This window comes from Lynx canadensis, chromosome B3 (genome assembly GCF_007474595.2).
Source record: "Lynx canadensis isolate LIC74 chromosome B3, mLynCan4.pri.v2, whole genome shotgun sequence".
NCBI lineage: Eukaryota > Metazoa > Chordata > Mammalia > Carnivora > Felidae > Lynx > Lynx canadensis.
In genome coordinates this window covers 87,954,928-87,982,502 of record NC_044308.2, presented here as the reverse complement: position 1 = coordinate 87,982,502, position 27,575 = coordinate 87,954,928, and the positions used below count along the sequence as shown (strand labels likewise).

At 38.4% G+C, this 27,575-nt stretch overlaps 2 protein-coding genes across 3 annotated transcripts; one reads left to right on the top strand and one right to left on the bottom strand.

The window, feature by feature from the left end:
• Positions 1–5,524: 5,524 nt before the first annotated feature.
• PNN (pinin, desmosome associated protein) lies at positions 5,525–12,593 on the bottom strand. The gene is made up of 9 exons (XM_030318997.2): positions 12,409–12,593; positions 11,663–11,734; positions 11,201–11,269; positions 10,637–10,709; positions 10,441–10,535; positions 10,201–10,276; positions 9,051–9,206; positions 8,830–8,968; positions 5,525–8,134 (listed from the first exon to the last, which is right to left on the bottom strand). The coding sequence occupies exons 1-9, from the start codon at positions 12,519–12,521 to the stop codon at positions 6,624–6,626; spliced, it is 2,304 nt and encodes a 767-aa protein (XP_030174857.1). The 5' UTR covers positions 12,522–12,593; the 3' UTR covers positions 5,525–6,623.
• A 3,515-nt stretch (positions 12,594–16,108) lies between these two features.
• Positions 16,109–27,198, top strand: TRAPPC6B (trafficking protein particle complex 6B). 2 transcript variants are annotated; one of them, XM_030318996.1, is made up of 6 exons: positions 16,109–16,481; positions 21,428–21,495; positions 22,473–22,590; positions 23,862–23,945; positions 25,972–26,065; positions 26,431–26,470. In XM_030318996.1, exons 1-6 carry the CDS (start codon positions 16,401–16,403, stop codon positions 26,436–26,438), a joined length of 453 nt encoding a protein of 150 aa, XP_030174856.1. In that variant the 5' UTR covers positions 16,109–16,400; the 3' UTR covers positions 26,439–26,470. The 2 variants fall into 2 exon arrangements, with proteins under 2 accessions (XP_030174856.1, XP_030174855.1); XM_030318995.1 differs by lacking the exon at positions 26,431–26,470 and adding an exon at positions 27,031–27,198 and having other exon boundaries at positions 16,110–16,481.
• Positions 27,199–27,575: the final 377 nt, after the last annotated feature.

Below are 27,575 nucleotides of genomic sequence, written 5' to 3'. Positions count from 1 at the left end.
CCATGAATATATGGATACTAGATACAAAAGATGGTACTGCAGAGTAATGTAGAAGGCACAAACTTTTCAGTAACTGAGATTGGGCAATTTTACATTCACCTGGAAAAAAGAAATGAGAAATAACCCCAAAATCACAGCATACACAAAAACCAATTCCAGGGAAATAATCGAGTTACATAAGAAAAGGTAACACAGCTTCTTAAAGATAAAATATGAGACTATTTTCTTGACCTTGAAATGAGGAGAGGCACTTAAATTTTTAAATTTTTTAAAATGTTTATTTATTTTTGAGAGAGCGAGAGTGGGGAGAGGGCTAGAGAGACAGGGAGACACAGAATCTGAAGCAGGCTGCAGGCTCTGATCTGTCAGCACTAAGCCTGACACGGGGCTCTAACCCACCAACTGCGAGAGGAGAGGAATTTTAAATAAGACACATAAGGAATTAACCATAAAAATATGGATAAACTTAATATTATAATCAAGAAATCTTTTTTAAGTTTATTTGAGAGAGTGGGGGAGGGGCAGAGAGAATCCCTCCGAGTCCACGTGGACAGGGCCAACAGCACAAAGCCCGATGCAGGGCTCGAACCCATGAACCATGAGATCAAGACCTGAGCCAAAATCAAGTCAGATGCTTAACTGACTGAACCACCCAGGTGCCCTACAAAATTTTTTTTTTAACTTTATATGTTTATTTTGAGACAGACAGCATGAGCAGGGAAGGGACAGAGAGGAGAGACAATCCCAAGCAGGCTCAGTGCTGTCAGCACAGAACCGGATGTGGGGCTCAAAATCATGAAACTGAGAGAGATCATGACCTGAGCCAAAATCAAGAGTCAAGACACTTAACCGAGCCACCCAGGAGCCCCTAATCAAGAAATCTTCTTAATCAAAAAAAAATACCATTAAAAAAGTGAAAAGCCAAGCTACAAAGTAGAAGATATTTGCAGTGCATATATTCAATAGACTTATTTCCAGAATAAATACAGAACTCTTAAAATCAAGAAGAGACAGTCCCCAAAGAGGATATCTAAAGGTTTTTTCAAAAAATGTAAAACATAACCACATTAGTCATCTAGAAAATCCACATTAAAAAATATGTAACTTGTGACCTAGTGATTACACTCTTAAATATACCATATATCCATGCATATGTTTACCAAGACATGAATGTTCTATAGCAGACTTGTAAGACCCTAAAATTGAAAACAATCTCAATATCCATATATTGGTGATAGATATTAAGTGACATACAAAAATGAGTCACAGAAACATGTGGGCAAAAGAAGTCAAAATACAAAATACATTATGATCTCATTTATGTAGAGTAAAAAATAGGAGATGAAAAAATAAACCAATGTTGAGAATGCATGAACCACTTTCAAAACTATGAAGGAAAGCAAGTAAGTGACTACCATAAAGTCAGGATAGCGTTGTATAGAAGATAAACTGACACACTGTAAAATTTTGAAATTTGAGCAAACATTGATTTGAATCTGGGCAGCACTAAACTCCTGTCAAGAGCTAGGGGAAAGGCTCTTATAGAGCAGACAGGAAGCAAAGCAAGGAAATTATTTGATTGGCTATAGCTGAAGCAATTGCCTTATCTGTGAAAGCCAAGTTGCTGTTTGTGATTGGCTGTCTGTAGGTTTTTCAATTTCCTAACCTTGAGGCACCTCAAGGAATTTACTGTTTTAGGTTTTAGTTTGCTGAAGTAGGCTACCATGGATTAGAGCTTCCTTGTTTTAGTACGTGGTCATGGTAGGGCAGGAAAGGGAGGGAGAAATCATTGGAAGGGATTCTTGGGTCCTGGCAATATTCTAGTTCTTCACCTCAGCAATTACATAGGGGTTAGCATTCTGACAATTCATAAAGTTGTATATGGTGTCTGTTAATCTCAATAAAAGAGCAATCTGTGGGGCGCCTGGGTGGCGCAGTCGGTTAAGCGTCCGACTTCAGCCAGGTCACGATCTCGCGGTCCGTGAGTTCGAGCCCCGCGTCAGGCTCTGGGCTGATGGCTCGGAGCCTGGAGCCTGTTTCCGATTCTGTGTCTCCCTCTCTCTCTGCCCCTCCCCCGTTCATGCTCTGTCTCTCTCTGTCCCAAAAATAAATAAACGTTGAAAAAAAAAAAATTAAAAAAAAAAAAAAAAGAGCAATCTGTTTATCCATGTATGAGTCAGTTACTTAGGAATACATTTCCCAAATGATATCTAAGACCTTTATGGAAAAACATTAAAGGAAACTGAATGGAGATATTCATGTTCAGAGTTTGGGTCACTCCTAATCCACTCATATCCACTATCCCCAAACCTGTTCATTCTAGTCCTCATCTCAGCTAATGGCAATTCATTTCTAGTTGTTCAGGTAAAATCTTTACTCATCCTGACTTCTCACAACCACCACAGTCCACCAGCATATCCCCTGGGAAATATCTTTACCCAAAACCTGATGACCACTTTTACAACTTAAACATCTTGGTTTAAGTCATTATATTTTGCCTAATTATTGCAATAGTCTCGTTTCTGTTCCTGCTCTTGGCCCCATTTCATCTTTTCTCAGCACAGCAGCCAGAGTAATTCTCTTAACATAAATTTTATTATCACTTCACCTAAAACTCCCTATAGACTTAAAATGGCCTGTAATGCTTTGTACCAGCTGCTCACCTACCCCCATTACCTCTCTGAAATACTTTACAACCTTTCTCCTTGGTTACTCTGCTCCAGCCATAATGGCTCCTAGCTGCATCTTGGTTCACTGTTTGAAACAAGCATACTTTATGTGCTGGAAGAGACGCAACCAAAGTTTGAAAGACAGAATGAATCACAGAAGCCATGTTAAGGACTTGTCGTAATTTACTTATAAATTGCCTATAATGCACAAGGCCCCATCCTAAGTATTTGAAATAGAGCAATGGGTTAAAAATAATTTTAAAAACCTTGTTCTCGGGGCGCCTGGGTGGCGCAGTCGGTTAGGCGTCCGACTTCAACCAGGTCACAATCTCGCGGTCCGTGAGTTCAAGCCCCGCTGTCAGGCTCTGGGCTGATGGCTCAGAGCCTGGAGCCTGTTTCCCATTCTGTGTCTCCTTCTCTCTCTGCCCCTCCCCCGTTCATGCTCTGTCTCTCTCTGTCCCAAAAATAAATAAATGTTGGAAAAAAATAAAAAATAAAAAATAAAAAAATAAAAAAAATAAAAAAAAAAACAAAACCTTGTTCTCAAGCGTGCATTCAAGTGAGAAGCAAATAAACCAAAGTTCAATGTTAACTATATAATGGTAAATGTTATGAAAATAAAGCAAGTGGACAGTGATGGCAAGTAGTGATTTTAAGAAAATCAGAGTACTCAAATGGCAATAGAAAGCAGTTGTAGGCATTTGAGTATCATTTTTTGGAAAAGATAATGCTAGGGGACATAAAAATATTTAAGAAATTTTCATATTTCTCAGGTTTATTTTTTATCAAGTTGCAATCTTCTTCACTGACTTATTAGTACGAAGATCCAACCATGTAATTTGTTTTCTAGGCTAAGTGTTTTAATGGAATTACCTCAAGAAGGAAAACTGGTTAAGACTTTACTCAAGGATTTAAAGTTCTTCTTTTTTTGGGGGGGTGGGGGGTACCTGGGTGGCTCAGTTGGTTAAGCAGCTAACTTCGACTCAGGTCATGATCTCACGGCTGGAGTTCAAGCCCCGTGTCCGGCTCTGTGCTGACAGCTCAGAGCCTGGAGTCTGCTTCGGATTCTGTCTCCCTTTTTCTCTGCCTCCCTTGCTTGCTCTTTCTCAAAAATAAACAATAAAAAAAATTTTTTTAAACGTTTTAAGTAATTGAACCCCAAAACATTTTAATGACTTGTTCTGACAAACACTGGTTCGTGTTACTTCACCATATAATCATTAGTAGCTTTACTTTCAAATTTATGTCAATTTATAATTTATTACTTTGGTGGGATTTGTTTAACGTAATTACTAAAGTGTATTTGTGTATTTACTGGAGTTCTAGAAATAGTGCATAAATGAGCCCTATTTGGAAATACAACTCACTGAAGATCAAACTATCTTCTATGTGCAAACCTTGGGATTTCAGTTAATCAAGATGTTTCCTAAACAGCTCCTTTGAGGTCTCCAAACTAATTTCAGTCCTTAGTCTTGAGCCCTATCCATCTTCTGCTTCTAAATTTTCCATTAACAAGAATTTGTAACATCTAACAGGAGGACCCCATTATCTCTTTTCCCTAGGAAACTGTCATTACTTTTACATTCTTCTTGTATCTTTGTAAGGAACCAATTACATGGTTCTCTGAAAATAAATTCCATATAATTTCACTTCTAAGGACAAAGCATTAATTGGAAACATCAAAAAATCAAAGACACCCCCCACCACCACCACCAAAAAAAAAAAAAAAATCCTTCAGTTTTAAAAATGAAGTCTTCCAGGGGTACCTGGGTGGCTCAGTCAGTTAAGTGGCTCACTTCGGTTCAGGTCATGACCTTGTGGTTCACAAGTTCAAGCCCCACATTGGGCTCTGTGCTGACAGCCCAGATCCTGGAGCCTGCTTCAGATTCTGTGTCTCCCTCTCTCTCTCAAAAACAAATAAAACATTAAAAAAAAAAAAAAATCTTCCAATTTAGAAGTACATATCACTAGTTATAAAATTTAAAATGGAATTCTTGGGGTGCCTGGGTGGCTTAGTCAGTTAAGTATCTGACTCTGATCTTGCAGTTTGTGAGTTTGAGCCCGCATGGGACTCCACGCTGACCACCTGGAAACTGCTTTGGATTCTGTGGTCTCCCTCTCTCTCTGTCCCTCCCCCTTCTCTGTCTCTCTCTCAAAAATAAGCGTTAAAAAAAAGAATTTAAAATAGAATTGTGTATATATATATATGTCAAAATTTAAGATAATTAAAAATTGAAATTCCAAAGATCTTTTTTTCTCTCCATGCATTACAGCCCCATTACCACTTTCAACAACTGAGCTTAAAGCCAAAATTAATTCCTGAAAAGCATCATGACAAGTGTTCAAGTTTTCCAGGTAAAAATGAGTGAAAACTTAATTTTTACAAAGGACCTTAATACATACAATTATTTTAGATTCATCTAATAAGGATTTTAAGGACCAGGTTACATTTACGGTTATCCCTTTTAAATTTTTACCAACCTTTTCCTTATCATGTTATACAGGATAAAATTTATACTGCATCCCAGAAATTATTAAAACCCCCGGATGAAGTTACTCGGTGGAAACTAGCCCAGGAACGCAGGTAGCTAGCTCTGCAGTTTCAAAAGTTCCACTCACTTACTGTTTAATAATTATTCCAAGAAGGGATTTTTTTAGAGTACTTGAATATGTCCTCATATTTTTACAGTGCTGGAAATACTTATTGACGTTTTCACTGTCACCATTTACTTGTCAAGGGAAGAAATAATTTTCAGTCAAGCCTAATACTAGTCAATGTTATGAACTCAAAGGCCATTTGCAATTAAAGTGCTCTCCTGTGTAAAAGCATCAAAAAGTTAATACAAGTACTAGTCTTAAGCAGTCACACAAGTCTAAGCCACATTTATTTGCACATGTATAGTAATGGCAACAGATACTCCAAATTCATACAAATTGATAAAACAACAAAGTTAATCACTTGGTACACTTGTGTGTTATCTTGCTTACAGATTCAAGTGTAGATGAACTTCCTTCATTCTGTAAACTTTCATACAATACTTAAACAAAAACTCTTGAAAACACATATTGGCATGTTTCAGTTAGAGCCAACACAAAAGTTAAGACAAGACCACAAACTCAAAAACCAAGTTTAGAGTATACTTTTCTACCTCCCTCCCCTACAAAGTGATTATTTTCTTCAATAGATGTATATGCTATATCACACAAGTAGCCATGGAGACAAAAGAATGATGCTCCCATAATCATGAAGAAAATGCCAACCAAATTATACTGTTTTAATTTATCTACCAAATATATGATTTATATATGAGCAACAGGGGGAAATGCTTAGATTAAAATAACAAGGGAGATTAGAAAAAAATAGTAAATGACTTTGAGAATTATGTTCCCCCTGAAAACTGCAAAGATCTGACTTTGACAACTCAAAATAATCATCTAAGGCAAGTAAAAGTGAAGAAACCTTCAAAGACATTCTAATCACGTTCAGTATCTAGTGATAAAAGCTGAAAATGATATCAAGAGGGTATTTATTATACAAGTGTCAACGAGGACATCCCAAAACTAATGAAAGAAATGCACATTTATTTCTACAAAAGCAAAGTATGGTACAGAATTAGAAGGGAACAGACTTAAAGATTTACCTATTAAAATATACAGATTCTTACTGAAGAGTATAGGATTATTTAAAAAAGATGACAAGGGATGTTAATCTTTTTTTATTATTATTATTTTTACATATTTTGGAACCTCACATAATTTTGATAAATAACTCTTACAAAATTATGCAAAAAGTACAAGAATGTCTGGTAAACAAACAGTCTGTATTTTCCAAAAAGATTTTTTACAACATGCAATTCTTAAGGCAGCATCCTCCTTACAAGGAAAGGTAATCCTTTTACTCATCAAGAAATCTTCTGCTGCAAAGAATAGGCTAAGAAAGCCTGGCTTCTTCCATTAACGCCTTTTGTCTTTCCTGTCTGATTTTCGGTCTCTTTCACTTCTTGAAGATCTTTTGCCTGATCGACTACTCTCTGATATAGACCTCTTTCTGTCGGACCGAGAATTCTTATCCTTTGATCCTTTTGTATCTCTACTACTACCACCTTTCGAAGATTTGTGACTTCTTTCTAGTCCTGATGTATCCCTTCGCTTCCGATCCACGCTCCTTCTGTGCTTTCTATCTCTATTATGTCCCCGGCCCCTACTCCGACTTCTACTCTCACTACTACTAGTAGTGCTGCTGCTACTGTCTCTGCTGCTGCTGCCGCTGGTGCTGGAGCTGCTACTGGAACTACTTCGACTGCTACTGCTGCCACTGCTGGAACTGCTTCCACTGCTGCTACTGGTTGAGCTGCTACTGGAACTACTAGTGCTACTGCTGCGACTTCTACTCTTGCTGGTTTTATTTCTAGCTCGACCTCTACTTCTGCTCCTAGTTTTGGTTTTGCTCTTGCTCTCTGGATGTACTGTTAAGACTGACTCTACCGTCACCTCAGTGAGTTTTACAGATTCCACAGGAAACTCCTTCCTTTCAGGTAGTAAATGCCCTTGCTCCTGAATAACCTGAATTGGTGGCTGTAAAACAGCTAATGGCAAAGTCTCAGGATGAGAAAGAGGCTGAGGTTGGAGTACTGCTTGGGATTGGGGCTGGGGCTGGGACTGGGGCTGGGTCTGGGTCTGGGTCTGGGTCTGGGACTGGGACTGGGACTGGGACTGGGGTTGGAGCTGGGGCTGGGGCTGGGGCTGGGGCTGGGGCTGGGGCTGGGGCTGGGGCTGGGGCTGGGGCTGAAGCTGAGGCTCAGGCTGGGGCTGAGGCTGAGGCAGGGGCTGGAGGTGAGCTACAGGCTCAGGCTGAGGCTCAGATTCTTTCTCTTCTTTCTCCTCAGGCTCATTTTCCATTTCTAGAGCACAGGCATTCTCTTTCATGGGAGAAAGAGATTTACATTCTTTATCTGGCTCAACTTCAAATTCCATTTCTGGCTCCAGTTCTTTGCTAGTTTCATTTTCTGAAGGTTCTACACTTTCAACTTGATTGATTTCCATTACCTCCTGCTCAGTAATTACATTTTTGACACTCTCAACCATCTCTAGCACATCCATAACTTCGTCAGGTTGACTATCCTGCTGCTTCTCACCTTCCCTTATCTCAGTTTCCTCCTCCATCTTGACCTCCATTTCCTGTTTTTGTTCCTCCTCCTCCTGTTCTTTCTCTGCATCACTATGTACTATACCTATTTCCTTTTCCTCTTCCTCTCCTGCTTCCTCTATTTCTACATCATTGTGCTGATTACCTGTCTCCTCCAACTCTTCCTCTCGCTGAGCCACCTTACCCTCTTCTTGTTCCGCCTTCTGTTCTTCATTACGCACCACCTGATGCTCTTTTTCCTTCATTGATTGTCTTCTAGGCCTAGCCTCCATTTTATTTATTTGTTCTGCAAATTCGATGCGTCTACCTTCAAATAAAGCTAAAGGGTAAAAACATACATGTATAAATAATTAAAAATCCTCAAACTCACAATTTGACACTTAGTCACAAATTGTCATCAAGCTTTATCTAAATGTCTTTTTGTAAAGAGATAATGACACAAGACTGATCATAGCAAGCAATTACAAATTGACATAAAATGACACAAGCAAAGATCCCCCCGAAAACCTATTATCAGTAGGCAACTACACCACATTATCCAACTGATGGAAAAACAAAACAATTTTTTGCCATTTTACTTCATGCTGGATGAGAAATAAATTTTGTTTGAAATACAATCATTTTTATGCTATCATATCATGCATTAATTTTTCTGATCCCAGAAAAACACTAATCATCTAATCACCATCTCAGCAGTGTCTATCCTTCCATGTGTGCTCTATGGATTACATCAATGTTCACTTTTGTCTTGCTTCATTAGCATTTATATCTGGCTAAAAAGAAATCGTCTCATTCAGACACCTAAGAAATCTATGTAAATACTGCCTAAAACATGGTAAGTTTCAGGTTAAATTCCATTATAAATCAAACACTCCTGCTTCAAACCCATTACGATCTCACAGAATCTTTAAAAAAAAAAAACTACTGATACACAATTACAGGAAACATGTATACGCTGAGTGTGTCACCTTATTCATTAAGAAAATTTCACTGTATCTCTACATGTACACTTACCATTCATTTTTCTCTGTGACTCTTCTATTAATTTTTGGGTAGCTGGACACATTCTTCCAGGAATATAGAACAAATGGGGCTTTGTCTTAGTTCTTATATATTTAATTATCTTGGCATTATGCTCATTCCATTCCTCTTGCTAAAGAAAAGGTAAAAGGTCAGGTTTTCGTAAACATGAAGGATTACCAATCTTAGAATTCCAATTCTGAACTACTACTCACCAGCTGCGCAAGCTCAACCTTCTGTTCTAAAAGCCGCAGTTCTGTCTGTTTAGCACGCCTCTCTTCAAACAGTTCTCTCCTCTCATTTTCAACTTGTTTTCTTTCTTCTTCTGCCTGCACTTCAAGTTTTTGTTCAATTTCCTGGCGCCTCTTTTGCTGAAAATAAGCGATGATCTTTAACAACTTATTACATATCGTGATTATATGAAACATTACAATTTTACTAAGTTATCTGTATGGGTTTCATATTTGCAATTCAGGATACCAGCTAATTCAAACTTAGTACTTAGCATTTGAAGCTAATCCCAATTTCTCTTTCATGAAAGGCAGACTGAAGCCTTTCCATTTAAAAATTGAAATACCATGGACATTAGCCATACTATCAATAACTGTTCCATTTAACATAACTTTTAAATAAGGTTCTTTCATAATTAACCTAAAAAAGAAGAGCACTGTCTTTGTAAGTTATCTTTAGTTATTCTTTCTCCTGAATCAAAGAATGTGACAGAAGGGACATCCTATTTTCGAACATGATGCTTTGAAGCCTTTTATATTCTCTAGGGAAGTTAACATATAAAAGCTATAATAGAACTTTATTAATCTATAACTGAATTGTTATCTCCCTTTCCACCACAGTTCTCCCTTGAGAACAACTTGGGTGTTCAACACCAAGGACACAGTTTTGTAGGTTTAATAAAACAAAAACTTCTACCAAGATTGCATAGTTAAACAAACTGTGGAAGGCAGGGAATGTTTAGGCTTTTACATCCAGAGTGCTATGTGGAATTAGTGAACTACAATGCTGATTGAGTTCCACTCCCTTGTTTGAAAGAAAGTACTTTGGGGCCTAAAGAATGACAAGTCTTCTCCAAGACCACAAAATAAGACTGTTGTAGAGCTGGGATCAGAACCCAATTCTCCTGAGTCACAGACCAAGGCTCTTGGCTCTATAAAGAGAAGTTCATTCTGTTACTTCACAGGACCTCAAAAAGAGACCAGCTAAAAATATAACAAATTCAGAACATTTTACAAGTTTTTTTCTCAGCTTCATTTTAGGCTTACAATTCAGTCTCAAGAGCATTTCCACTTTTCAAAACATGTAATAAACTACTTTGATAACTTAAAGGAAGCAAAGGAAAATTGTAAATACCCTTTCAGTAGCAACAGTGGATTCTTGTTTAAATTTCTGAAGAGTGCCCATCAACAAGCCAAATATTCGTCGGTTCCTAAAGAACAGAAAGAAAAATTCAATTTCAGTAGGTTCCACTTTTAAGCTCACCATTTCCTAAAAGAAACATACTACAGGCACTTGAACAATTTTTAAAGATAAATTTTCCTAAAATTGCATTATTTGACAGGAATTTTCTCACACATAAAAAACTAAAGATACCTTTGCTTTCCCTTTTCATCCATATTTTGATCCTGGATAAGGTCTCTACGTGTGCGTTCTTTGGAGGTAGCTACAACTGAAGACTGCAAAGCTGGCTGCAGGAGAAAACAAATCTCAGTAATTTAACAAGCATATTCAAGGGTGGCACTCCAAAACATACTAAGATGGTATAGAAAGTTCTTTTGATCTCAGTTACCTTTTTAACATCATCATCCTCTGGGTCGCTTTCTTGGCGTGATTCTCTTCTTGTCCGACGCTCCCCGCCCAGCCTAACATAGAAGAATTTTAAAGGCCAAATTTTAAAATTTGATTTAAGTGCATACCAAGGTCAAGTGATTACTTTTATTATGACTTTATTTCTAGAAGTCTCATTTTATCAGTCTCCATCCCATTCTACTCTATCCTCTGGTAGTAAAAGGATAAAATGTGTCACCAATGCTTAATCCAAATATTGATATCCTGTGTTTCTCAAGTGGTTAAATTTTTATAGTACAAAGCAGAAAAGTGGCACAAACTATTTTCTCAGTCTTATTCTTCTCATGATCTTTATTTTGGTAAAATGTCTGTTATTGTTAGTGAAGAACTGAGTTCTGAGGGACATCGGCTTAGTTCAGTCAAACGTAAGGGGAACAGAATCAAGGGAAGTGGTATACCGCTCAACTCTAACACAACTGAACAGTATTTATTAAATACTTAAACTTACATGCTACCTCAGAAAAGAGCATACAAGAATGTCTTCGGAACCTTTCCTCCAACGTACCTAGTGACTGCCCCTTCAAGGTCTCTCTGTTTGGCTGGGGGTCCTCCTCCACTATCTGAGAATCCACGCCTGCAATTAAAAATGTGCAAGAGAAAACACTTGAAATTTAAGATAAATGATATTTCCCTTTAGCAAGACAATTTGAGTTTTAAAAAAAACCCTTCTAATTATAGCAACCACAAACAAGCATTCACTCCAAGATGCTTTTTAGCACTTTTTTAAAAACCACAAAAATAAACCAAGTTTACACAAAGCTGGTAGTTAATGTATTCTTCAGTCTCTAGTTTTACATATAAATGAAGTTCCAAGACAAGTACACGGAAAACTACAGCTGATCACAGCTTTAAACAAAACACAAACATTTCTAACATTGACCCTACCACGAATCTTTAGACCAACACTTAATTTAGTATTAAGTCTGTACAATCTTAGCATGTAAATGAAGTCCTAAGAAAATCTTACCTCAGCAATAAACTACCACGTCCTCTACCTCCACCAGGACCAGAAAGGGCCAGCAATCTGGCTTGGATAGGCCTAAAAGATATTTACAAACCAGTAAGAAAACCATGTGGACTTATTTAATGTTACCCCACATTCCACGGATGCGGTACATCATAGAGAAAAATGACCAGAAAGGTTCAAATAACACGGTTTCAAATACACGTGCTTGAAACCAGACAGGAAATACTATTTTAACTCCCTTGTTTTTTACAAAACCAGCATCACAGGAATTATATTTACCTCATTGCCACTACCCATTAATAAGCTTGGATCAGGCCCGAATTTCGCCAACTCCAAGGAAGCTGCACGTGGGCAAAAAGCCTGCGGGGGAGAGGCGGCGGCCCGCGTCCCAGGAGGGTCTCTGGACCAGCACCAGGCCGGGTAGCCGCCGGATGGGGAAGGGGCTTTGTGCTGCAGTTCCCGGCCTGCAGGGCCGAGGGCGGGAATCGGCAGCCCAGGCCTTCAAACACGGCAGGAAGCCATCCGGCAAGGCTAGGACCCACTTTCCTTCCTCGTGCACCTGAGCCCCGAAACCTACGTCGAGGACCTGGGAGACTCCTCACCTCGTCCAGGACGGGGTTCTCCCGCCTTCCCGGGAACAGGCCTCGATGTTCTAGTCTTCTCAAGGCTGGCCGCCCTTCCCGCCCCCAATTCACCCCAGCTTGCTAGCTATCTCTCGGACCCGACATTTCTCATCCACCTCTTACCTCACGTCATTCGGATCCCGTCCAGTGAGCTTGCGAATATTCTCATCCACGTTCTTTAGGCTCTCTTTGGCCTTTTCTAGCTGCTCCTGCAAAGTTCTCACCGCGACCGCCATCTTCTCTCTGCAGCAGGCTTCCAGACTGCTCTACAGGCCGCGCCTGGCTGTGTCGCGCTGCGAGACGCGAGAGGACTGACAGCAGGGCCCAGCCAATGACTATAGGCGTTGTTTTTCGGCCTCAACCACTCAGCGTCCGGAAGGGGGAGAAGCTGACGGCCTCTGTGGCTCGGGGCCAATGAAAAGTCTTCTAGGTGGTTGCCTCCCTCCCCAATTAAAAGCGGGTGGTGGGGCCCCGCTTCTAGCGCAGAGCAGGGGCGCGTTTGAGAGTTCCTGGGTCCTCGAAGACGCCGGCTCACGGATCTGCTCTTGTGGCGCGGCGCGCAGAGTTTTCCAGCCCTTTTAACCTGTGATATGACGTGCTCTGTATCGTTTTAACCACCTAATCACATCAGTGAGATGGAGGCGAGTCTATTTAACCCTCTCCCCAGTAAATGATCAGATTAGGAAAGGGTGCGGCCATTCTGTTGGTGCGCATGCCCAGAGAGGAGTTGGAGGGGTGGCGCAGTCCTCCCTTCATTGGATTAAACCAAAATGAGGGAAGCAAAAATGAACATGAAAAATCATTAATCGTAATAGCTAACAATTATTTTTTTCGATACTAAATGAAACGTTTTACATAACTTGTCCCTCACAAACCAAAAGCTTGAATAAGCTGCCTGTTATTACTGATAAGGAAATTGAATCAGTAGATACTGTAACTATCTCTAGGTCACGCCAGCTGAGAATCAGTGTTTGATCAGACCCTCGCAAGGGTATACTAGATGAAAATACCGACGAAAAGACTGCAGGTATCCTCTACACCCGGCCTATACAACTGGTTTAAGATGGGGTCTGAAGTAGCGGCCCTATTGTTAGTTGTGTGTGTACGACAGTGTCCTCTAGCTCGTGGTTCTGCTCCGTGTACAGAGCCAACATGAGAACTGTTTTGTTCCAGAAATACATTTACAAATTACAGCTCAGAAAACATTTCCCCAAGAAACAGTGTTATAAATTACCTTGGTTCTCATCGTCTATTAGCCGGGCATCAACCTTGCACCAAGCATTAGACAACACTATTTAACTCTAGTTACCATTTTAATTCTTCTCTTTAAAAGCTCCTATTGAGCATCACCAGTAATCCAGGCTCTGAAGATAAAACCTAGAACAAGATCGCTGTGGTTCCTGCTGTGGAGTTTGTAGGCTCTTCAAGGAGCAAAAATCATTCATGTAACTCATTCACTCATTCAATAAGTATTTGCTGAGCACTTACTATGTGCCAGGCACTTTTCTAGGTACTTTCATAGTGTGCAAAAAGATCTTTGTCTTCAAGGAGCTTGGAGACAGACAATAAACATAAGTAAATTACAAAACATGTTAGAAATGGACAAGTGCTATAGGAAAAAAAAGTAAAACTGGGTAAATGGGATAAGGGTTGATAAATAAGAAATTAATTATGATTGTAAACATACTTAGTCTCCAATGATCCTTACTACAAGGCTGTGTAATAGATTGAACATGAAGCATAAGATTGTGGTAATAGTAGATCCTAACCACCAAATGTAACAATGTTTACATGGGAAAATGCTTTTATTTTATTTTTTTAATATTTTTTGGGAGAGTGCAAGCGGGGAAGGGACAGAGTGGAGGGGGGAGAGTATCTGGAACAAGCTCTATACTGACAGCAGAGAGCTCAATGTGGGGCTCAAACTCAAGAGCCCTGAGAGATTGTGACTTGAGCTGAAGTCGGATGCTCAACTGACTGAGACACCCAGGTGCCCCCATGAGAAAATGCTTTTAGAGGCAACCAAAAACATAGGATCTGTTCCTACTTCCATAGGACCTATTACTAGGATTCTAGACAATTCAACAATTGATGGTGGTGATGAAGGGAGAATGCAGTCAGGACATAAGGGACCTGATTTCATATATGGAAATATTAGTGCTGGAAAAAGTAAGATTATGGTTGCAAAATAATCTTCGAAATTCACTACTATTGTTAAATAACAAAAACTAAACAATAAATTTTAAAGATCTAATTAGCTTTATTAATTGATTCATGAATTGGGCAGCATCCCATCTGGCAAGCAGAGGGGGAGCTCCAAAAGGCTACAAAAAGGGAAAGATTTTTAGAGGTAGGACAAGGAAGTCATAAACAAAAAAAGGATTATTTGAAGTGAGGTCACCTTCCTTTGGGGACAAAAGGGCTTATAAAGTGGCTTACTACATCTATCTTTGGGGGTTAGAGAGGGCCTCTGTGACAGATTACCTTGTTGGTGCTGGCCAGAAATATTCGTAACTGACCAGTTAAGACTACATTTCTGGTGGAGGTAAGCTCCAGTTTGGTGAGGGGCCTAACATAAATGACTCCATTTTGGCCCTGTGGTTTTCTTTCTAACAGTGTTTTCAAAGGCTTAGGTGGAATTTTTATGTGATGTTCTAAAAACTGATCCAGGGGCACCTGGGTCGCTCAGTCAGTTAGGCTTCTGACTTGATCTCAGCTCAGGTCTTGATCTCAGGGTCCTGAGTTCAAGCCCTGTGCTGGGCTTTGGACTGGGCATAAAGACTACTTAAAAAAAAAAAAAAAAAAGAAAGAAAGAAGGAAAGAAAAAAGCTGCCATAATTCTAATTATGGAACATGATCTTAAATATCTGTGGAAGAATATGGAGAATTGAGAGGTTATTGTTAACAACTTGAGAAAACTCAGTATGTTAATTTGGGGGAAACATTAATTGGGGGAAAAAATCTTCCTTGTGAATTACTAAGTAAAGAAACAATCACAGGCTAAGCAACACTTTTAAGCCAGAATTTGCCAAAATTTAAGAGGTGCACATGATCTAGCTATGTATTTGCATCTGTGTAGTAGTTAAATCCCACATCTGCCGTAGATTCTTATGAACTACTTCTCACAGTGAAGTTGCTTTTTTTTTTCTTCTTCCTCCTCTTCTTTTTTTAATTTTTATTTCTTTTGAGAGAGAGACAGCATAAGCTGAGGAGGGACAGGAGAGAGACACAGAATCAGAAGCAGGCTCCTGGCTCTGAGCTGTCCGGTACAGAGTCTGGAACCACAAGATCATGACCTGAGCTGAAGTCCCACTAGCCAACTGAGCCACCCAGGTGCCCCTGTATTTTGTTTCAAGTACGTCCTGTTCTTTTCTTACTTCATCCCGTTTGACCCTTATACCCCACTCCCAGTAAACTTCCTTGTGGCCATAATGACTCTAAATCTTTTTGCATACCCAGGCTTAATCCACAATGGATTGGGCTAATTTCTCAATATGTCTAAACTTTATAGCCTGAAAAAATGATTTATTCATTTCTTTTTTTACAACTTTTCTCCCTATTGAACATGTGGCAAAAATAAAAGCTTTTGATGAAGCTAATTGTCAGTTCTAACACATGGCTAGGTAACACACGGACGGCAGCGGGAGCTCCTTTTGTTTTATTTTATGCTGCTCCCTCTCTCCCCCGCCTCCGATATCGTCTGGAGGAGGAACCTTTACCCTATGGGGACGCGAGGAGTTCAGCACGGAAAAGGAACTCTGTGATCATAGAGCTGGCGGAATGCCGGGGTAGAGGGGGCCGGAAGTTGATTTTCGCCCCCCGCCCAGGGGCCGGATAGGGTCTCCGCTGACTCCGTTTGGTTCCGGCTGCTGTCAGATTCCGTCGTTGGGCCTGAGGGCTTGTTGGCCCTGGGGTGGGCTCGCCCCGGTACCGGCCTCACTCTTGTAGCAGCCTTGGGGAAACGGAGCGAATTCCTGGTCTCCTAGCAACCAGGGACCGGCTGTGGACTGAAGGAGCTGCGGCGCCACAGTGCAAATCGCTCAGGCGCTAGCCGGAACCCTTGAGCCCGGCCGAAACGGGAGCCTAAACTCTGCGCTTGGAAGAATAAGCAGGAAATGGCGGACGAGGCGTTGTTTTTGCTTCTACATAACGAGATGGTTTCTGGAGTGTACAAGTCCGCGGAGCAGGGGGAGGTGGTGAGTTCTCCCACAGGCCCTTGAGGTCCTTTCGCGGTGACACTTTTTGTTTCTTCTCAGTTCTTTCCTTCAATCCCTGTCCTATCGCCACCCAAAACCTCCCGAAGTGTAGACAAACTGGTCCACCTCCAAGTATCCTAAGACTAGAACCTGTGAGCTGTCTTCAGTCTTTAATCCTCTTCTCTTTCGCATTTTCTGTTTGACACTTTTTTTGGGTCCAGGCCCATATCTGATTCCTGCAGGTCACAAAATTTCTTACTTTTAGCCTTGTTGCTACCATGATTTATGGCAGGGTTCATTGCAACGCTGATTTTGGCACCCCTGCTTAATTCTGTCACTTCCAGCACTACCACTGGACATACTTGAGAATCAACCCCTATCCCCTCTCCGTAACCCTCAGTATTCACGCTTCTCGAAGACAGAAGGCTAATGAGATTTAAGATTAAAGGAAAGTTTGCAGGCGTTACTATAATTAGGAAACAAATTTAATTTTAAAAAATGTTATCTAGTGCCCTTATGTGTCAGAGGTGGTTTTGTGTGTTGGGAGTATAGTAATGAACGAAACAGTGACTCCATTTTCCTGGAGGTTACCTCTAATATGTGGGAATCCTCATTCATTCACTGATTCATTCAGAAAATATTTATCAGGTGTATTGTGAGCCTGACACTGTGCTAGATAAGATCATAGTTACTGGGGAATAGGGGTTCAATGAATAATTAATGTATTGGGTAGTAATTAGGGATAGAATCATGGAGTTGTAATGATTATTAAAAATGAGATATTCCTAAGTCATGCTCAAGTCAGAAGCTCTTTGTATAATGCTGCTGATAAAGATGGGTGGAAAGTGGGCAAAAGTAAAGGCACAGATGTATGAAAGAGTGTGGTGTATTTATGCTTAAATATTTCACTGTGACTAAATTGAATGATTGGAGAGTGAGAAGTGTTAAAAGCTGAAGCTAGGGGCGCCTGGGTGGCGCAGTCGGTTAAGCGTCCGACTTCAGCCAGGTCACGATCTTGCGGTCCGTGAGTTCGAGCCCCGCGTCGGGCTCTGGGCTGATGGCTCAGAGCCTGGAGCCTGTTTCTGATTCTGTGTCTCCCTCTCTCTCTGCCCCTCCCCCGTTCATGCTCTGTCTCTCTCTGTCCCAAAAATAAATAAACGTTGAAAAAAAAATTAAAAAAAAAAAAAAAAGCTGAAGCTGGAAAGAGTCCTGTATGATTAAAGAATTTGACCTTCTCCGTGGAGAATTTTTAAAGAGGGGAAAGACATGGTCCATTTGCATTTTAGGAAGATAATCCCGTGTTTAGGTTAGAGAGAGAGGATCTTTGTAGTGAGAAGAGTTGTTAATTCAGGGGTCCAGGCAGGAGATGATGAAGATCTGAATTAAGACAGAAGAAGAGAGAATGGTTTGTAAAATAGGAGGTAGAATCTCAAGGACTCAGTTAAGTATAGGAGTGAAAGCTCAGTGTGGAGCCTGCTTGGGATTTTCTCTGTCTCCCTCTGCTCCTCTCCTCTGCTCATGCATTCTCTCTCTCTCAAAAAATGAAATAAAATAAGTATATAAATAAGTAAATAAGTAAAATAACATTAAAACAAAATCTTGGGTCATGAGTTCAAGCCCTGTGGATCTGTGCTGAGCGTGAAGCTAAATACATAATAAATAAATAAATAAATAAATAAATAAATAAATAAGCAAGCAAATAAACAAACTACTTTAAAAATAAATGAATAAATAAGCAAATACACAAACTACTTTAAAAATAAATGAATAAACTAATAATACTTTTCTTTGCTTATTGCACTTTGTTTATAGTAAGGAATTGAAAGTACATATAAGCCAAAAGGATTTTTAAAAGTTATGTAGCATAGGTGCCTGGCTAGCTCAGTCCATTCAGTATGTGATTCCTAATCTCAAGGTCCTGAGTTCAAACTTGGGCTTGGAGCCTGGTTTAAAAAAAAAAAAAAAAAATTAGGTGGCTGTGAAGACTAGAATCCATGTTGGAATCTAGGTGTATGACGGTTCATTGTGTTAGTGTCTCTACTTTGAGTGTATTTCAAATTTTTCATAATAAATGTAAAAGAAAGACACGTAATCCTGACATTAAGCTGTAGTTTTTATATACGTTTTCAGAGATGAAGTCATTAAATTCTGAAGTGAAATAAAGGGGGGTGCCTGACTGGCTCAGTTGGTGGAGCACGTGGCTTTTGATCTCTGGGTTCTGGGTTTGAGCCCCACATTAGGTGTAGAGATTGCTTAAATAAATAAAATAAATAAACTTTGAAGTGAAATAAAGGAAAGAACCAGTAGTTTTTACCCTTCAAATCAATGATTTTCAAACTATGCTTGGAGAGGAATTAAATTTTTAAAAATGGCATAATTGGACATTTACCAATTTATGGAGAATAGATTTTTTAAAAGGTTAATAGAGAATAAAATATTCTCAAGTTTAATTTTCTTTAAAAATTTGGTACCCACTAGTGAGCATTCACAGATGCCAAAGTGAATGAACAAGTAGCAAAGTCAGGAGGTATTTACTAGGGCATAATTCAAAAGCTTACGTGATCATAGTATTTGAGAATGTCTACATAAACATAGTTCCTGCTAATCAACATACTCTTGGGTGATTCTACAAAAAACGTATTGTTCCACAAAACTTATGGGTTACTTATTCTACCTGAGCATGCTTGTTTGTTCTCACCTGAACATGTTTTGAAATGAGTTGGAGAATAACAGAAAAACGAATGACTGTGATAGTATATTTGTGTGCAGAGCATTATGACAGCATAGGACCCAAAGGAGTGTCAAGGAAGGCTTTTGGGAGAATGTGATACTTGAACTGAATTTAAAGGATGTATAGTCCGTGGAACAGCATGTGCTAAGGAGTGGATGCACATGGAACTCTGGAGTTGCTGCAGAAATTTCAGAGTGGAAGAAGGAGAGATGTTTGTGGATATATGGCTGTTAGTAAATCTGGTTAACCAGGATCATTTAAGGAAAGGCACATAATGCCATGCTAAGGAGTTGAACTTTATTTTGAAGAGGAGAGGGTGTTAAAAGGTTCAGTAGAGAAATAACCTGATTTGTTTTTTAGAAAGTCTATATCAGAAATATAGGAGGTAAATCAAAGGAAGAAAAAACTAGAGACAAAGAGGTAATTTGGAAGGCATTAACTGGAAACCAGTAGGGAAAAGAGAAGGGCTAACTTAAGTAGTAAGGATAGAGAGAGATGGATTTTGAAAGCATGTAGATAATAGGCTTCGTAGGACTGCAGTGCATGTGGAAGGTTGGGAATAAAGAGGTAAAGTAAATGGCAGTTTTTTGGTTGGGGTAACTAGATGAATAGTAGTTCTTTTAATGAAGTTAAGGAATTTTAGAGGCAGCACAGGATGAGGACATTAAAATAATATCATTTTGAATATGCCTTATTTGAGGAAACTGTGGGACCTCTAGATGGCTCTGTCCCATGAAGTCTGTACTATAAAAGTACAGATTTAGTTGTCACAACCTCATTAGTAGAATACATGGTTCCTTAAAAAAAAGTTGAGCAAATAATGAGGCCTATGGAAGTTTCCACTTCCACTAAGAAGTGGAAACAGGCTCCATTATATAAATATCCATGCCATCTTGGAGCTGTATTCTAGCAGAGGGTGGGGATAGAGGGACATGGACAATGTGAAATTATATAAAATTCACAGTAAAGTATATAGTATGTTAAGTGATGAAAGAAGTTCTTTGGAGACAAATTAAGCAGAGAAATGGGATAGGGCATCAGTTATCACCTACGTGGGGCTGGAACTCACAACCCTGAGATCAAGAGTCATATGCTCTACCCACTGAGCCAGCCAGGCACCCTACTTTTAGAGGGCTTTTTAAAACACAGATTACACTGGGTTTCAGAATTTGCAGCTTTTGATGCTAATGTTGCTGGTCTTGGGGCATGCTTTGAGAATCACCAGAATAGAGAATTTCCAAAGGGGAATAATTTAGTTTTAAAGAAGATAGTAAAAAAGAGCCTCACTGATGTGGGTGGGTGGGAGGATGGGTGAAATAGATAAGGATGATTAAGAATATATTTATTGTGGTGAGCACTGAGTAATCTATTAGAATTGTTGAATGATTATATTGTACACCTGAAAAAGCGGGGCGGGGCAGGGCGGGGGGTGGGGGTGGGGATGGACCTCATGAGATGGTGACATGTGAGTGAAGACTTGAAGCAAGGGAATTGGTCATGTGGATATCTGGAAGAAGAGTTGCCCATGCAGGAACCCTGAGGTGGGAGCATGCCTGGCATATTCAAGGACAGTAAGAACACTGTAGCTAGAGCCCATGTGAGTGAAGAAAAGTAGAAAGTTGAGACCTGAGGGGTAGAGAAATCTGGATTGTAGAGAACTTTGTAGATGATCCAGAGGATTTTGAGAGTCTTCAGCATAGCGGTAGTATTTACAGTCTGAAGACTGGATGAGATTGTCAAAGAAAAAACAAAGCAATTGCATGATTTCTGACATAGGATGGTGGGATCATCAACTAAGACACATTGAGGACTGGAAAGCTTGGATGACTCTAAGAGACATTTTGAAGCCAGGAACAATAGAATTTAATGACTGCCCAAAGGGAGTGACTGGTGGAAAGGTGATACTTTGACTTCATTTCTATAACTGAGGAGAGAAGAATAGTTGAAAATGGAAAAAAAATGTGTAGAGGGAGTAATTAGGCAGAGGCTTTGGCGTTTCTGAGAAGTAGTAACAGTTCCCTGTTTACCTTACTGCCTTATGAAATGATTAGTACTAAGATAATTGAAATATAACTTATAATTCACTTTTTCTTAGAATATTTTAGTAAAAAAAGTATAAGTACTTTTATATTTTTAGTCAACATCTTAAAACAATTTTTGAATACTGATATTTTGGTATTCTAAAAATATTCAAAACAATTATTTTTTAAAATAGGAAAATGGACGCTGTATTACTAAGCTGGAAAACATGGGGTTTCGAGTGGGACAAGGATTGATAGAAAGGTGAGCAGTATGGATTTGAAAATTTTCTTCCAGGTAGGTTATAAACAAAGATGATCCATTTCAAAAGATTGCATAAAATTTGAAGTACTTTAATTTTAATTTCTAAATTTTATTTATCCTGTATTCTTTAACTCACAGATTGAAATTTCTCTTTAGTTCTGATGCCATTTTAACTCGGTTAAAACTTTTAATATCAGAAGAAAATATATATTTGTATTTTAGACATTTTTCCTAAAAACTTTGGTGTACTATCTAAAATCTTGTTGCATTTTTGGGGTGCCTGGGTGGCTCAGTTGGTTGAGTGTCCGACTCTTGATTTTGGCTCAGGTCATGATCTCACAGTTTGTGGGTTCAAGCCCCATGTTGGTGCTAGGCTGACAGCATTGGGTGCGGGGCTGATATCTTGGAGCCTGCTTGGGATTCTCTGTCTCCCTCTCTCTCTGCCCCTTCCTTGCTTGCGCTCTCAAAAATAAATAAGCATTTTTTAAAAGCTTATTAAAATAAATAATAAAATCTTGCTGCCTTTTCTACTTAAGGTCTAGTAGGTTCTTTAACCTAAATGGATTTTTGTTTAAATGCAAGGGATGGAAATTCTTTAGAGTCTATGTTAATGTATGTACTAATTTTTCAATTTATAGATCCAGTCTTAAGGTCTTATTCCTTTCTCATTATTTGAATAGCTGAACTCTGGTTATATTTTATATAACAATACCGTGATTATGCCCAGCTTTTTTTTTTTTTTAATGTGCTAGAATTAATTTTACTTAAAATTGCAGCTTGCTATTAGACTAATTTTCATACTGTAATTGCATAACAGAATGTAAATTGAGATGAGATCTCCTTTGCTTGGTGCTTATCACTTTGTGACCATCAATAAATGTTCAGTGCTGTTCTGGCATTTCAAAATTAGTGAATAATGTGACCCTCCTGCTTTCTTTGGAGGAAAAATACTGATTACTTTTAGTTGATCTTTTTAGGTTTACAAAAGATACTGCCAGGTTCAAGGATGAATTAGATATCATGAAGTTCATTTGTAAAGATTTTTGGACTACAGTATTCAAGAAACAAATCGACAATCTAAGGACAAATCATCAGGTATTTAGGCAAATTAAGGTCTATTTTTTAAAGTCCTTTGACTTAATATAAATGTCCTATTTTAGTTATTTATTATATAAAACTTAAAATAATTTCTAGTCAACTTTGAAATGTTTCTCTTACATGTTATTAATACATCATGATTTTTTTTCTCTAATAGGATACAGTGTATAAGAACAAATAGATAGTTATCAGTAATCATAGCTGTTTCTTTCCCCCAAATAAAAACGTTATCTTAAGTTTTAAAAAGTAGCAGAATGTCAGAATGATAAAGGTTTTAGGATTTGGTTCCTTAGTTATCATTACTTAATGGTGATTATATGTAGAACCACAAATATATCATGTTTGTCTTTAGAGTAATTTCTGATGTCTAATTTATAGAGCATATTTAAGTAACTCTTGCATTATTTGTTGCATTGTTGGCCATTTTTCTATTAAAATAATTTGTTAAATAAAATTTAATAGATTGGGTCACCTGGGTGGCTCAGTCGGTTAAGCTCCGACTTTAGTTCGGGTCATGATCTCACAGTTTGTGAGTTCGAGCCCCACATCAGGCTCTGTGCTGACATCTCAGAGCCTGGAGTCTGCTTCGGATTCTGTGTGTCTCTCTCCCTGTCCCTCTTCCTCCCTCCTTCTCTCTCTCTCTCTCTATGTCCCTCCCTGACTCACACTCTGTCTCTCTCAAAAATAAGTAAACATTAAAAAAAAATTTTAAGAAAAAAAATATAATAGATAAAATTTAATAGATTGCATGGAAAATTATGCATTTAAATAGATTTATAAAACTCAAGGAAATATTTTAGAGTGGATTTGGCATTTTGATTAAATATTAGAAAATGAAAATAATGTATCTAGTAGTTACCAGTACTTTTCATTTTTTTATATAACAATATTACTGTTACCTTGTAAGTATTGAAATGCTAATGAGAGGAAGTGAATTTGGTTATTGGCTTTCTAGATATGAGCTAATAATATATAACTGTTAATTCCACCTGGACATGTATTTCTGATTCCTTTGAGTTCTTTAAGGGTAGGAACTATCTTTTGCATCTTTGTATCTATAGTATCTTAAATCTTTCAATAAATATTAGCTTTATAAAGTTCTCAACAATTCTTCAGCCTACACACTGCAAAACTCTTTCATTTAAAGAAATTTGACCAATGGAAAGGAGAGTTTTAATAACTTACAAACTCTTAATTGTTGTGAGGAGAAAATTTTTAAGGACTACAGCATACGTTGACTCTGGATATTTTTTCTGTTTTTGAAACAGGGCATCTATGTACTTCAGGACAACAAATTTCGCCTGCTTACTCAGATGTCTGCAGGAAAACAGTATTTAGAACATGCATCTAAGGTATTTATTGGAATAGAAGATTGGGATTTTCATAGGGAAGAGTATGATGTCAACCACAACAGAGTTTTGAATTTAAAATAGGTTTTAAAGTTGTTGTTTTTCTTGTTTAAATGCTTTTCTGTGAAATAGGAGACAGGTGTTCATCATACTAAAATAATCTGTATTAACCAATAGCTGAGTAGGCTTATGATGACTAATGAAACACTATAACAAAATGCCATTGAAATGTAGATTAATGTTAGATTCTTGAATTTAGCATAGGTGTATCAGAAAAGATAGTCAAACTTATAAAACTGGTATTAACTGTGCAAAACTACTCACCTGAGTTTATATTTATAATATCCTTTAGCTAATTAAAAATTTTTTGAGGGGTGCCTGGGTGGCTCAGTTTGGTTAAGCATCTGACTCTTGATTTTGGCTCAGGTCATGATCTCGCAGTTCATGAGATTGAGCCCTGCATCGGGCTTCGTGCTGTCAGTGTGGAGCTAGCTTAGGATTCTCTCTCTCCTGCTCTCTCTGCCCTCCCCTGCTCGCACCTGCATGTGCACTCTCTCTCTCAAAATAAATAAATAAACTTAAAACAAAAACTTTTCCCTGTTATTAACGTGTTTCTAAGAATACGTTTTTTGTGTTAAGTATATCTGTGTTTCTGTGTTTTGTCTAGTTTTTGTTTTTCAATCTCAGGTAGGAATCAATAAGTAGATCAGCAGATATATTAAAGCTGACAAGTTTAATGTAAGGGTTCTTTTGAGATGATTAAAATATCTGGGGCAGTATGAGCTATTATTTATCTGTAAACATTTATCTGTATATAAATTATCTAACAAAAGCATTATAGTTATAGTGGAAAGAGCATGGAATTGGAACCAAATAAATCTAAATTTTAAACTATGCAATTTACAGTTTTGTGACATTGGATAAGTTATATAACCCCCTTTGGACCTTAATTCCCACATTAATAAAGTTGGTTATAATAGTACCTATATTATTAACAATCTCTAAAGTCCTTTCCAGGTCAAAATTTCATGACTCCAGATTTAATTACTGATCAGTACCCATTTATGTAATTATAACATTATCTATATTATTCATAGATATATTGTGTTATTGGCTGTCATGCAGTACAAACATATGCATAATCAAAAATTCCTTGGACAATTTATTTTTTGGTTCCTGTTCTTATCTGGCTTTCTGTGCTGTAGCTCAGCCCCATTCCCTTTTTTTTTGTTTCCATATGACAGGGTTTCCCACATTGGTACTGTTGAGATTCTGAATGGGATAATTCTTTGTTATGGCAGATTGGCTGTAAGTCTTGAACAAATCAAGATTCTTGGTTGTAGAAAGCAGACACCAACTCTGATTGAATAGGGGAAAAAAACATACAGAATTGATGAGAAAGCTCAGAAAGCAGGCAAGAACTGTAGAAGGTTAGGGCAGCCAGAAAGACAGCCCAAGTCACTCCTCAGGCAGGGTCTAGTTAGAGTCCTTTGCACTAAGAGACACAAGCCACGTTTGCTGCCTCTAGAACTAATTCTAACCTGTTTCCAGGTTGTTTTTTCACTCATTCTAGATTCAGAGTCTGTGACTGGAGCACCCAAGTCACGTGTCCATGGTTTAGTTGCCAGGAAGCTGGGAACTTGTTTTAACAATCATAATTTTCAATAACTTAAAAAATTCTTCCACTACCTTTTTTTTTTTTTTTTTAACGTTTATTTATTTTTGAGACAGAGACAGAGCATGAATGGGGGAGGGGCAGAGAGAGAGGGAGACACAGAATGGGAAGCAGGCTCCAGGCTCTGAGCCATCAGCCCAGAGCCCGACGCGGGGCTCGAACTCACGGACCGCGAGATCGTGACCTGAGCTGAAGTCGGCCGCTTAACCGACTGAGCCACCCAGGCGCCCCCCCACTACCTTTTTTTAAACAGCAATGACTTATTAATAGGAAGGCTTGACTCAATGTCATATTTATCAATAGCATTGCTTTCTTAGTAAATCCTTCATATTCTTTACATTTTCTTCCTTTCAGTATTTGGCATTTACCTGTGGCTTAATCAGAGGTGGCTTATCAAACTTGGGGATAAAAAGTATTGTAACGGCTGAAGTGTCTTCAATGCCTGCCTGTAAGTTGAATTCACATTTCTTAAAAATGTGATTATTTTTAGTGATTATTTTTCAAGTCTGGTGGTTTTTGTTTGTTTGTTTTTGTTAACTTAGAGTTAACTTAGAGGAAATTTAAAATGCTAAAACCATTTTGTTTTACTTTTACCAATTTTAACATTTAATGTAGTAATATGTAGCATCCCTATATTCATATTCAAAGATTTTAAAATTTATAATGGTAACAATTTAAGAAAGTAGGCTAAAGTAGTCCAAATTTATAAGACAGCTTAAGTGATGATTCTTAACTTTTAAAGGAAAAATTTCTGCATTATTCTTTTAAGATAGCAAATTGCCCTATAGCATTGAAAATGTCTTTTTTAAAAAGTTTTCTAGGGGCACCTGGGTGGCTCAGTCGGTTAAGCGTCCGACTTCGGCTCAGGTCATGATCTCATGATTCGTGAGTTCAAGCCCCACATTGGGCTCTCTGCTGTCAGCGTGGGTCCTCTGTCCCTGTCTCTCTGCCCCTCCCCTGCTCATGCTCTCTCTCTTTCTCTCTCTCTGTCTCAAAAATAAACACTGAAGTTTTCTAGAGTACATCTATTATATATAAAGCTATATAAAGCCAACTAGTCTTTTACTGCTAAACTCCTTTCCAAAGATATTTTCACCAGAGCTACCAACCAAGAATAAAATTGACTTGAGCATCATTGTATTTCCTTTTTATTCACAATGATAATTAGCAGTGAAATACCCAAAAGGTAGGAATCACAAAGAGGAGAAGCAGACATCTATCTATTCACAAAACAAATAATCACCTCATAAAAATGAAATTTGCTTTGTTGAGTATTGTGAAAAGTGTGAAAAGTTGTTTGACATAGCAGGTTTCTCCATTGAAACTACTTTCTAATAGAACAGAAAATTGATGTTTAAGCTTGTTTTCTTTGTACCTAAGTCAAGGAATGATTTTTCATTTTTCTTTTTTTAGGTAAATTTCAGGTGATGATACAGAAGCTCTAAAACATACTGAAATGCAAGGCAAGGCTTCAACAGTGTAAAGAGATAAATTATTCGTGTATAAAGTATTTCAAGTAGTTGGACATTTGTATTGATATAAGCTATTTGCTAATTTATGTAATGAAAGATGCACTCTTAACCAGGAGTAAGATTGTATTTTATAAATTTAACACAGACCAAGTTAAAGCAGATAAAGACACATTCTACCATAACATAGATTTTACTAAAACTATTCAGAATGAAAACCTGATTTCAAACAACTAAACCCCAAGATTTAGAACCCTTATTTTAAACATTCATATTTGCTCAGACTGGTATGTATTTAACCACAGATAGAAAAGCAAAACTCAGGGTTTGATAAATTAGCATTAAGAAAAGTATGCATCAGGGGTGCTTGGTTGGCTCAGTTGGTTAAGTGTCTGACTTTGGCTCAGGTCATGATCTCGTGGTTCATGACGTTAAGCCCTGCGTTAGGCTCTGTGCTCACAGCTCGGAGCCTGGAGCCTGCTTCAGCTT